The following is a 12,608-nucleotide window of genomic DNA, read 5'->3' as shown; positions in this document are numbered from 1 at the left end:
AGCAGCAGCAACCAGTTCTTTGTGGGGAGTGGAGGGGAACATTTGGAAGGGAAGGATTTGGAGCCTTTTTATAGGCTGATATTTATGCCTTGTTTTGGGAAGGAATAAAATCTACCACGTGTTGCAGCTTTCTCTTGAAGAATGTTCTGTGTTGTTTTGAAGGAATGGAACCAGTGGGGAAGGAGGTCAGAGCCAAAGGGATGTTAACTAACTAGCTGAGTCTGCCTCCACAGACCCACAAGCATCAGAGCACGAGTTGCTAAATAACATGTGGGGATGTTTTCCTGTTCTCCCCTCCTGCAGCTTCTTGCTGGAGGCACTGAGTGGTGGAGCATGGGAGCAGCGTAATCTGTGTTCTGCTGACCTGAGCTCCTTGGTGTTTTCATTGCAAAAACACATTTCGTCTTATCAAAAAGGGTTTCGCTTACATTTTTCCTTTTCAGGACTCGTGTCAAAACGTTAAAAGAAAAGGAAAAAAAGGACAAAAAAAAAAAAAGGGAGCGAGGGAGATGAGAGTGGCATGGTTCTGTGCGGTAAGCAGCGTGGCTCGGAGCACACCTTGGCTCTGCACAGCTGTCCAGTGGGCAGCACCAGGTGGCCTCGCTCTCCTCACATCATCTCTGCCACAGGGAAGGAGCAGCTGGTGAGAGATGTCTGTGGATGGATGGCTCTCACTCAGTGCCTGTGGCTCTGCTACAGGGCAGCACACCCAGCCAGGTAAAGCATGTGGTGTTTGGGTGCCCCTCTCTGTGCATCCTTAACCAGAGGAGAGGTGATGCCGCTCTCTGTGTTCATTTTCCTTGCTTGATGCATAATTTTCCTTCAAGTACAGTGCTCTCATTTGGCTGCTGCTGGTGAAGAATACTTGGGGCTGGTGGAGGATTGTGTGAGCACCCTCCCTCCAGCTGCTCCGATAGGCAGTTTTCAATTCACTTCTGCCAGAAGACAGTGCATATGCAAGGAATTTATTTTCTTTTGTCTGTAAGATGATCTGTAGATCTTAGGAGCACAGTGGGGAAGGGCTTGTTGTCATTCAGAGAGAAGCAGAACTTGCCATGCTGCCAATTTTTCAGCTTTTTCGTTACTTTCTACTTTCTTTCTTTTTCTTCGTGCGATCGGAGGGCTGTAATTAGTTGTCAGTCAGTTATTCCTGGAAGCACAATGCAGCCACACAGAAGCATGAAGCACACCAACAACAAAACAATCCGAAATCTGGCTGAGCAAAAAGAAGGTTAACATTATTTAGGGCAAAAGACTTCAACTGAGCTTACACCCTTCATGATGGCGCAGGAGGTTATGTAGGAAATATCAGTTTGAAGGGGTATTTGTGTGTTTATTGTTTCAGCAGATCGCTGTGAGCACCGCTTGCCACAGAGCAAGCCTTGGGCCGTCCCAGCAGCCTTGTGGTCCTTATTCTATTTTGACCCATGACTGTAGGCTTTGCTTATCTTAGTTTTGTGTTTACTTTTAGTTGTGTGTCTTCATTGGTCGCTTTCCTGTCGTAATTAAATCGGGTGGAACAGGTGGCATTGCTAAGCCCAGCACTGGTCAATAGGCCAACACAGCGCCGAGGGCCTCATTCACATTAGTGGCTTTTTTTTCCCCCCTCCTCTAAATGTAGAAGGAAAGCATCTCTGGACAAATGCTCCATCATAACTTAATCTTCGCACCTCTACAGCCGAAAAAAGAGAAGTTAATTATTTTGGTCTAAATTTCTAGATTTCCTCTCTTCTTGCCAGTAAGGTAACTCTGTCTTTTGGAATTTGAGTGGTGATAACTTGAGGGCTGCGTTTTGAGCTGAACACTCTCCACACATTCAAAGCAGCCGAGGAAGGCGCTTTCAACTGCATTCAACCTCTCTCCCGATTTATCAGTTGTTATTCTTCAAACAAATAGAGAAAAATGCCTTCTCCACAATTTTCTGTTTCCCGAGCCCAGGAAAGTAGTAGGTTCTTGCTGTGGGAAGAGATCCATTTCACTTGACCTCTGCTGCTGGAAAGCAAAGTCATGCCAAATGCTTCCTAATTTCTGAACGTGGGGAAGAAAAGGTAGAGCTGCATAGAGTTGCTATGAGCCAGGTGTGCACTGCCCTTCAGTCCTCCAGGTTTAAATAAAATGCCTCTTTCTTATCTCACCCTGTAATCCAAGTGGTGGGAATTTATAAACATAGATAACAACCAGGGAAAAGTGTAAAAATGGATGTAAGTAATGGTTTTATATTTATATACATAAATGTGTCCAAAAATGGTCAGGAAGAGATGTCATTTTTATAATGCTAGTTAATAAGTGATTTGTGTGTGTGTGTTTGTTGGGAAAAATACACTCTATTGGTAAACAGGAGATGAAAGCATTTTCATGGGAAATTTCAAGAAGGAAAGCATTCATGTGTTTCCCCACTCCTGTAACTCAAAACTTCGAGTAATTTTGCTGTGGTTGCATTGAAAGTTGCTACAATAGCATTAGTGTGATTTTTATATTTGACAAAAATATTTTTCTTCTGTATCTTTGTGCAATTACACAGCATAAGATTTGTGTTTGAGTAATTAAGAATGAATTGCTGTCCCTATGCAGAAGTACAAATAGTCAGCGTTGCTTGAGTTTCTTCGTAGAATCACAGAAGCCTTAGAGTTGGAAGGAACCCTTGAAGGCCATCTAGTCTGACTCCCCTGCAATGAACAGGGACACCGCCGTTAGATCAGGTTTCCTAGGGGAAAATGCTAACTTCTTGGGAAAAGAAATCATCGGCTTTTATTTCGGGGGGATTTACTGCCTTTTGGAAAGCCAAGCAACTCTTCAGCCATGGCTGAGATGTGTTGGGAGCATGGCGTTGCTGGGACTAAGCAGCACGAGCATCCCCCTGGAGGCGTGCTGCCCCGTATCGCTTCCCCCGGTGCCTGGGGGTCGCAGTGGCAGCGGGGACGTGTGTTTGGGATAAGTGGGAGTGCAATGGCCGGTGCTGGTTGCTGTCAGGGGGCCAGCACTGACCTCGGGTTAATCAGGGGTCACAACATTTGGGAAGTGCTATCTGCAAATTCGTTCTTGAAAGGAGTGCTGCCAAAAAAAAAAAAAAAAAAAAAAAAAAAAAAGGTTGATAATGATTTGTCAAGTGTATTAATTGCTGCTAATTATTTTTGCGACTCTGTAGCTCCTGTTTTCAAAGTTAATTTGGAATGAAGGGAAGGCCCGCACTAATTATTTTACATGGTGATGGGCAACGTCAAGGAATTTCAATTGCTGCTCATCCAGTTCCCCTCAATTTGTTTTCTTGTTAGATGCTAAATGCCAACAAGTCAGAGCAAAAGAATGGAACAGAAAGGGGAATGATACCAGCGTGAGCTGAACTTAGACAACAAATAAACAACCCCCCAATTTTAGTAAGGGTTTCACACAGCAAATGCATACCTAGTTGCTGTGCAGTGGTTTGGCATGGGTGCAAATGAGTGTTTGTGATTATTTTGCAGAAGCATGCAAGCCAGGGTAGCTGGATTTCCTGTGGCACGGTCTGGCATTGTCCCTTTCACTCAGAGGACTCAGTGTAATGGAAATCACAGGGGTTGTTTACCGGTGACTCCCCAAAGCTTGGAAAGAAGATACCCATAAAATCCAATTCCCCCTTTGCTTTTAAGCAAATGGAAGATCCTTTCTGCTTAGAGCCGTCACTGTTTTTTTGTGTTTTTTTGTTTTTTTTTTTTCCTTTGGATCTGAGAGCCTTAAAATGTTATGCATCAGCGGAGCACCTGCGTTCTAAATGTAATGGTCTTCAAAATGTAATTGAGGGATTTTCACTTTTGCAGGCAAATCAGCAGGGCTGATATCGATCCGCCTTTTTAGGGAGCCGCAGTGCACCAGAAGGTGATACTGTAGAGGGCCCCGTAAACCCTCGGAGCCTTCTGTCTAATTTGGCAGAAAAACACAGAATGTCGGACAACAAAAGAACGATCCGATTCCATAAGAAATCTTCATCCCTCCCACCTCCTTTTCAGAAGACGGGGGGGGGGAAAAAAAAAGAAAGAAAGAAAAAAAAAAAGCAGACAATTTTTTCAGCTGCACACACAATGATTTGGTGCTCACTCTTGCATTGAAACAGTTGCTGTCAGAACAGGCAGGAAACAGTTTTCTTTTAATTGCTGAAATCATTCGGAAGTGCTTCATGCACGGCTTCTATACAGCAGATGCTGTGCGTTAATTGGCCTGTGTAGGGCTGACCCAGGGTTCCTTGCAGCGGGCCCAATTTTAGGCAGAGGGTTTAAATAGCTTATTTTTGATTTTGTGTAACCTGGCGGACGTTAGGAGCGCACCCGCTCGCACGTGGGGTGTTTCACGGTCTGCACTTTCTAATGTCATGTGGGTTTTGAAACCCGTGTTTCCCTGGTAATGTACGAGCAGCAGGTAAGCTCTAAATACCATCCATCAGGAGCTAATTTTTTACCCAGATACTCCAATGACTGATGAACCTGTCTTTTGTATGAACGTTCAGCGCAGGAGAAAGCCATATGCCCCTGGCACTGGTTCCTATGCATTCTTTACAGTTTGTAGCGAGGAGATGAAGGCAAAACCAAAGCCTTACATTTACGCATCTCTCATTTATTTAGCAGTTAGCGCTTTCTAAAATAGCTCTGTTTTTTGCCAGTGAAGGGAGATTTGGGTCTCTTAAAGCAATCTGACTCCCACCACTCGCTTTCTTTATCAGGAATATTCCCGCACACCCTTAATAGGGAACCTTGTTTTGCTACTCCCCGTCTGTTCAAAACAGACCTCAGCCCATTAGAAGGTCCTCCCTTGTGTGGGAAGACCACAGCTGTTACTGTAAATCTCATCCAGTAACTGTATCACCCCCATTTTGTGGCTCTGAAGGATGAAATTGAGAAATGGAATACTGTGCAGTCATCCTTTACGTCTCCAATTTTAGGCCTTTGCACATCATTTTCATGCTTTTATTCCAAATCAAACGACATTAGTGAGCAACACCACCCCGTGCTAAATGCCTGGTGTCTGGGGCAGCCTCGGCGAGCTTTGTTTTTGGAGGCATTAGGATTTGGGGGGCCTTCGGGCTTTTGTTGGTGGGGGATTTTGTATTCTATTATTTTTAGTCCCTCTTTCCCTTCCTGCCACTTTCCCCCTCCCACCGCATCTTTCCAAATTGTCAAAATTTGCCTGAAAACAGCAACCCGGATGGTGGCAGAGTGCCTAAGATGGAGGACGCTCGGTTGTGGCTCCAGGGAGCGAGGGCCATTAGCAAACACAACTTTACAAAGGTTTCTGTCTCTTTAAATCCCCGCGAATAAAGTGGATCTAACTTCTTACGGAGGATACTGGGGGCTTTAATCAGAAATAAGAAGTGGTTTAAATCATTAGCACAACAAAGCAAACTATAAGCTTGAAGATAAAAGTCTCAAGGGAAGGAGTCCTCTGAAAATAAATGGGACTTGATAGATTTCCATATCATTTATAACTTCCCTTAATTACACTTGGAAGACTTGCCAGTAAAACTGGAAAATTGGCAGCCTATATCCATTATAGTAATTTTGCCGACCATGGCAAGCAGCTGGCTTTACTGGATTTTATTTCCCATCACTCACAATTAATCATCAGCTGGAGATGTCTGAAACTCCTCAAAACGTGGCAATGCTGTGTGACATTCGGGCCTCCTTAACATGCTAAAATCTGCTGAGTAAATGGGCCGAGCTCCCCTCCCAGCGCACTCATTTGGGCGCGAGGCGGGCTGCCGCCTAATGAGGGCCACTCGGAGCATCGGATGCGAACGTGAACCCTGACCCCGTGTCAAAGGAGAGGACGCCGCGAGCTGGATGAAAGATGCGGGATGCAGCTCTGCAAACTTTGCAGCAATTAGGCGGGGCGCGGGGAAGTGCATCAGCTCTGATTGGGTTTATCAGAAAGACTTGTGGGGCCTGTGAGCAGTTTCCACGCCTCGCTCTGAAGACGCCCTGTCACAATCGTGAAGTCCGTACCGGGTGATGCACAGAGGTCTGAGAAAAGTGCTGTGTGCTCATGGAGATCCCTGGCAGTGGTGCCTTATCACTGGGTGCGCCTCCTCTTTATGCCCTTTAAGCACGGCCCTTTATGCCTCTTTATGCAAGCGGGGCAGCAGTGCTGCTTCTCAGGTTCGGCTTCTGCTCCTCATCCCCTATTGCTCAGTGGGGAAAGCGCTCACCCGAAAAAGATGAAGCGCATCGCGCAGTCCCTGGAAAGAAAGAGGGCCCGTCTATTTTACCCAGCTCCCATCAAGAGGATTTCTGTTTGCTTTCCATTTGCCTGTTTTGACAGATTTGAGTCGTCACTGAAACCTCTCTGCGCTGAAACGGTGGTTTGCAGTGATGTACCATTCTCTGAAAGAAAGAATTCATCCAAAGAGAATCCCGCCTTACAAACTGGACAGATAGATCCTTAGATAAGGGAGTTGGGAAGCAAGAAATTGTACACATCAATGCGGCTTTCATTTACAGTCCAAATGACAGGCAGAGGGATATGTGCAATTATGTAATGAAAGAAATTGGACAATGCCCAAAAGGCTGAAAAAGAGAAGAGGCAGCTTCTAGTGCCTCATTTTAGGATTTGTTGCTCTGCAACACAATGAGTGGTGCTGCAAAGATTTAACATAAGAACGGTAATTAAACTTCTGGGCTTAAGTGACACTTTTGCCAAAGTAATTTGGAACAAATTGCGCATTGTCACAAGTACTGACACAGCATTTTAACACGTGCTGTGTACTCAGAGTGCCTCCTTCCTTTCAATCAGTGCAACTGTGGGATGTTTACCAGTTACTTGGCTATGTAGTTTGTTAGCTGGGTGGATTATTTCCTTCCCAGACACCAATTCCTTTTGTCATCAGCCCAGCAGGTAGTATGTAAAACACAAATTTTTTGTTGTAGAGAAAGGTGGGAAATGGAAAAATTCAAATTCGCAGACATGTCAGTGCTGTGGCCACTCGTGTCTACTGGTGTTCTACTGCTGCGCTGCAGATCTGTGAAGGCAACTCTGTATTTTCCCAGTAGCTGTATTCTCAGAACTCTGTTCAGACAGTTGTTTCAGGACATGCGTGTGCACCATGGCGGTTTGACAACCTGAGTCACACTGGACTCAAAAGGAGAGTTCCCTGTGCCCTTGAAATTACACCCCCAAATTCAGATCCACATTCTTCAACACCTCAGTCTTCGGCAACCCCAGAGCCCGGGGGCACCTGGCTAGCAGAGTTTAACCAGAGGATGGCAGATTTCTTTCTTTCTGAAAGGTCCTATACCAAACCAAACCAACATTCTTGTCTTCTTTTTTAAACTGAAATAGCTATTCCTAGCTTCCTGTTAACCTTACAGCTGTCTGGAAGTTCAGAGCAGGCTGGAGAGAGGCTGAGCAGTGAGGCAGGGGGAGGAAGAAGGAGAGCAGGAAGGAAGGGAGCGAGGCCGCGCAGAGGAGCAGGTGTGCAAGAGACAGACAAAGACAGGGAGCAGGAACAGAGGTAAATAACCAGGGACAAAGCATGAGTCTTTGGCACTATCCTCTGAGTTGATGCTGCTGCTGACTTAAACGCTCACCTGGAGCTCGAGATGGCATTTCGGTAGTCAAAGAGTTGGTTACAAAGGGAGGTCCTGGAGTCTCCTTCTCTGGAGATGTTCAACACCTGCCTGGATGCCTACCTGTGCGACCTGGTGTAGGGAACCTGCTTTGGCAGGGGGGTTGGACTCGATGGTCTCTGGAGGTCCCTTCCAACTCCTATGATTCTGTGATTCTGCGTTACCCTTCTGGATCTGGTTACTGTGCAGTGCTCCCGGAGCAAACACATTCCATCTCCAAAAAGCCCATCAATAACACTGCTGTTGGAAAAATGATACAAGACCATCTCCGTGACGTGGCTGGGGGATCCCCGGCTCACACGAGGGGTAAATCCTGGATTGAGCATTTTTGCCCTCATCTGTAGGCAGCCCATGGACCGCCGTAAGCCCTGGGGCCTGGTTTTTGGTGGTGAGCACACTCCCTGGATACTGCCACGTGCAGGGCCAGAGCCTCCCGCCCGCACTCCCCAGGACAGGTGCCAAGAAACGTCTGGCTTCCCCACCGGGATTAGCATCCATGGGATCCGTGCCAGGGAAGCAGAGCAGAGGCTGAGCAAATTAAATTTTGGTCTGGATTTAATTGATGCCGAGCTGCGGCGGATGTGAAATGCGAGCTGTGAAAGTTTGAGCTGAGTGTGTGAGACGGGCGAGGGGCCGTCCAGGTTCTCATGGGTGGACGACTTTGGGCAGGTGATTCCTTTTCTCCCGTTTGCCAAAAGCAGCAGTGGTTTGCATCTTGGCCGTACGTAATTGGCTGACTTGACTTGTGCCCTGGAAGCCTTGTAGTGTTTAATGAAATAATCCCTTTATTTTTTAAGAGAACCATACACACTTAGAGCTTTTTAAATCCTCTCTCCTCATTTTGTACTGCTTTAATTTTACCAGGTTTCAGAAGGTCAAGAGATTTGTGTAATTGAAGCAATGAAAATGCAGAACAGTATGATCGCTGCTAAAACAGGCAAGGTAAGCTACCTTGGGTCACTTAAAACCATATGCAGCTTGTCAAATAGGATGGAATTTAAAAAGGAAAAAAGGAGGATTCTGGTTGTTAAGGAATTAAGTCTGATTGTTGTAAGTCTTTCGAAGTGATGTATCTTTAATTTTTAACATTTACATCTGCTGTGAATGCTGTTAAGCAGTTCCAAGCCGTAGATAGCACAGCAGGAAGTAGTTTTACTGGCTTTAGAAATTCATATAATTCTTTTTCTCCTAAATGATTTGTTTTCTATGATGTTACAATGCCACATTGAATTGAAAGGTGTTACAGATCATTTTCCCAAATTCCCTATTTCCAGTGAGCAGCTAAAGAAGAGTGATCTCTTAGCTAGTTAATTCATTAATGGCAAACAATCTCATCTTACCAAACCACTCAGAGGAAGGCATAGAAAGCATTTTTGTAGGAAGAAGTTTTTCACACAGAGGGTGGTGACGCAGTGGAACAGGTTGCCCAAGGAGGCTGTGGATCCCCATCCCTGGAGGCATTCAAGGCCAGGCTGGATGTGGCTCTGGGCAGCCTGGTCTGGTGGTTGGCGACCCTGCACGTAACAGGGGGGTTGAAACTGGATGATCATTGTGACCTTTTCAACACAGGCCATTTTGTGATTCTATCATTCTATGAGAAGAGTGCTTTTTTTCGATTATCGGCCTTCTGAGCGGGGAACTGGGTAGGTTTGCATGATAGGGAGAAACCCCATCTGTATGGGGGGCTGTCAGCCCCTGAGCAGGGGGCCTCAGAGCATTTCTGTGCTGAATTGTAATGCACAGCGTAAAGCCATCACTTGGGCACGGCCAGGTTCTGCTTTTTCACAGGGAGAGAGAGCAGAGTCATCAGATCTGGATTTTTTTGTTCTCCTAATGTCACATTTCCCAGCCTATCTCTGGACCCACTGCTGTCCCTGAAGCAAGACCGTTTTGCTAAGAAGAATAATAAGAGTGATCATAGAAAGAAATCTTACAAGGTTCATTAGCCCAGAGGGAGGCAGCAAGGAGCCTCACTCCAGGGCAGACTGGGTTAGGCGTTGGCAAGATTTGCTGAGATCTGAGGATGGGTTTCTATGCCAAGGACTGTTTGTGTGTTTACAAGAAAGGATGATTTGGCACGGCACTGAAATTGTCACCAAGGCTTGGACCAGGGCTTGCCTCTTCCAGTATGTCTCATGCAAAATTGGGTCTTGAGGAAATAAATGCAAGGGGGAGATGAAGGAGGGGGCAGGAGGGAGAATGTACTTTCTCCTGTTGCTCTGACATTGGCACTTTGTTACTTTCTTTCATGCATTAATTCCTACGTAACTTATTTTCTCACTTGATTAATATTGTATAGCATTTATTTTTCAGTTTTGCATCTTTCGTTTAACCCCTTCTTGCTGCTCTTTGTCTCCACTGCTTTTAACCAGTGAGTATTTATGACTAAAGTGCTACTGCCACCTTCCCTCCACTTTATTTTTTCCTTTCCACCAAGGTGTGCTGCATCCCAATGACGTGTTCCTTGAAATTCTGCTTGCCCTTCTCCAATTAATAAATACTTCCCACAGCTGTGCACATAAAAACCCCATTTGGTGAATTAGTCCTTTCTAAACAGAAATTTTTGCTCCTCTCTGTAGTGCAAAACCATGGCTCAGAGTGCTAAAGGAGCCTGACTCCTCCTCAGGAATGGGATGTTTGGCATTGGCTGTTAGCCCACTTTTTTTATGCACTGAAATTGTGTTTTGAATCTCAGTTTGTTTGCCTTCAGCTGGAGGGCGTCCATTTTCCTTCCCCGTCTGAATTCCTTTTCTTCATCATTCCCCTTCCTGTTTATAGTTGTAGAAATGTGGGTTTGTCCACTCCGAGCTCACCCTGTGCAGGTGGTTTAGCAGGGAGGAACTGGGAGCAAGCCACAGCCAGGGAGAGGAGTGCAGGGCCACTGCCAGCACGTGGCAGAAACTACTGGGGAGGCTGAGACACCAGTGAGCTACAGCGTGTGCTGAACGTTGGCTTTGTAAAGAAAGGAGTATCTCTCATACTGCTTTAATCTCCTGAAAGATGAGTCTCAGGAATTGGGTTGGCTGTGTAGGTATTGATTTGGCAATAAAGCTGTTTCTTGTATATCTCGTGAAGTTTTCGCCTGCCAACAGTATTCAGCTTCATTTCTTGGACAATACTGTGAATGAGTCTGTGCGACAGACCCAGAGGTGCACCGACAGCTCACAGGGCTGTAGGCTGTCACACTCAGATGTAGGCAGTCGTGCAGCCCCATCAGTCTGATTTTGGGTGTGCTGTGGGTTCCCTGTAAGAGCCTCAGTTATCTTCAGGTGACCGAACCAGGTGCTGAATGAGACTTCGTCCAACAACTCAGGTACATCTGGATTAACACTGCAAGCAAATTCTAATGCAGAGCCTCAAATATCTTCTGAAGCTCCACAAGCTAACGTGTTTCAGCATTTTTTAGAGAAGATGAGAGTCTATATAGGACATCCTATGCTATGTTCATTCAGTAAAAGAACTCATCTACAGAAGTAGTTGCATTTATTTGACAATTGTAACCCTTTGCCAAGTTCAGTTACATTAAAGGATTCCAACTCGGATTTGAATCAATTTCTCTCAGCAGTGCAGGGATTAAGGGAAACCCAGCTTCATGGCTTCAGCCCCAAAACTCACTACTTCCAGTCTGTAATCCATGAAATACCAGAATATTATATTGTAATGTCCAGGCACGAATGCTGAATATTCAAACTGTCTTCTGAAAGATTTTAGTGTGAACTTAATGACAGTGCCCATCTACACACTGAAATTGTTTCTGTTTCTGTGCTGTAGGTGAAAGCTGTGCACTGCAAAGCCGGTGATACAGTTGGAGAAGGAGATCTGCTGGTGGAACTGGAATGAAAGGTTGCCTTCCCGCTGTTGAATTAGCTCAACCTTGGCTATTTCCATCCATGAAGTAAAATTAGAGCTATTCAAGACAGACGATGGACCTTCCTACGCAGAAGATCTTATAGAGCCATATTTATTGTATCAGTGGTTAAGACAGCAAACACAGATGTTAAACCTTGGCAACAGATCTCAGATTTTTACTTCCAGAAATACTTGTACATAACCTTTGTAATTCTTTGATTTTTCAGGATCAAGTAGAATCAATAAAATACCATTTCTGCTTTAAAACAGGAAAAGCTTCTTTTTTAAAAAGAAAACATAACAAAAGCCTGAAGCTGATTAATCTTCTCCATGGTAATCTCACTGGTTTGAGGCCCCAGCCAAATTGTACAGGATGGTTGATAGGAGCGACAAATTAACCACTGAATGGACTCAGCAGTTTCCTACACTCTGTGTAAGTGCTGAACAATTACTGCTTAAATTCTGGTCAGACTTATTGTAATATTGTGAAGCCTTTATGTAGAATAGCTTTAAATTATGGGTTAGATGCTTTATTTTGCTACCGCAGAATTTCCCTTGTATTTTCACTTGCAGCTCTAAGGGAATTTTCTCTTTTACTCAGACTCCATACTCAAACACCCTCCCCTTTATCTTCTTTCTGTTGGTCACTGGATACAAGGCCTTCCAGGCATGGGCCTCAAGTGCCCTTAGCCACCCCTCAGGCCAAGCACGCTGTCCTCTGAGCTCCTCCAGGCCTGGAGATCAACGTGTCTGACCTCTTGTTGTGCAGGGGCTCCTTCTAAAGTCAGGGATTAGGAGTGTTCATAAAATCAGAGCTTTGGAGAAACTGAGGCAGAGACCCTGCGGGCTTCCCTAGGAATGTCCTTGGTGCCATCTTGCCTCGTCCAGAAGGGGCACTGCTCAGGCTCTGCACGTTGCCCTAAACTGAAGCACGATGAAAAGATTTACAAAATGAATATTCTGCTTGAAAAGCATTTCAGAGTTCAATGTGCCTGCTGCAGAAGCACAACCTCTCAGTCTGTTTTTCTACTTGAATGGCAGCAATGCCCATTACTAATGAAGTTCAGGCTGGTTCCTTACCCTGGCTCCCTGTGCTGATCTCTGGCCATCCCAGAGCTCCTGCCAGTGAAGCAGAAGTACAGTGCAGTTCTGAACAGTCCCCTTGGTACA

At 45.4% G+C, this 12,608-nt stretch overlaps 1 protein-coding gene across 2 annotated transcripts in view; it reads left to right on the top strand.

The window, feature by feature from the left end:
* PCCA (propionyl-CoA carboxylase subunit alpha) overlaps nucleotides 1-11,705 on the top strand; it is a 263,757-nt gene extending 252,052 nt beyond the window's left edge. For both annotated transcript variants that reach the window (XM_052705911.1, XM_052705910.1), the window contains 2 exons: nucleotides 8,454-8,531; nucleotides 11,361-11,705. In XM_052705911.1, coding sequence (XP_052561871.1) covers nucleotides 8,454-8,531; nucleotides 11,361-11,429 — 147 coding nt within the window. In that variant the 3' untranslated portion in view covers nucleotides 11,430-11,705. The remainder of the gene's footprint in view (nucleotides 1-8,453; nucleotides 8,532-11,360) is intronic.
* Nucleotides 11,706-12,608: the final 903 nt, after the last annotated feature.

This window comes from Tympanuchus pallidicinctus, unplaced genomic scaffold (genome assembly GCF_026119805.1).
Source record: "Tympanuchus pallidicinctus isolate F22 unplaced genomic scaffold, pur_lepc_1.0 scaffold6, whole genome shotgun sequence".
Lineage (NCBI taxonomy): Eukaryota > Metazoa > Chordata > Aves > Galliformes > Phasianidae > Tympanuchus > Tympanuchus pallidicinctus.
This window is presented reverse-complemented; position numbering and strand designations above follow the sequence as displayed.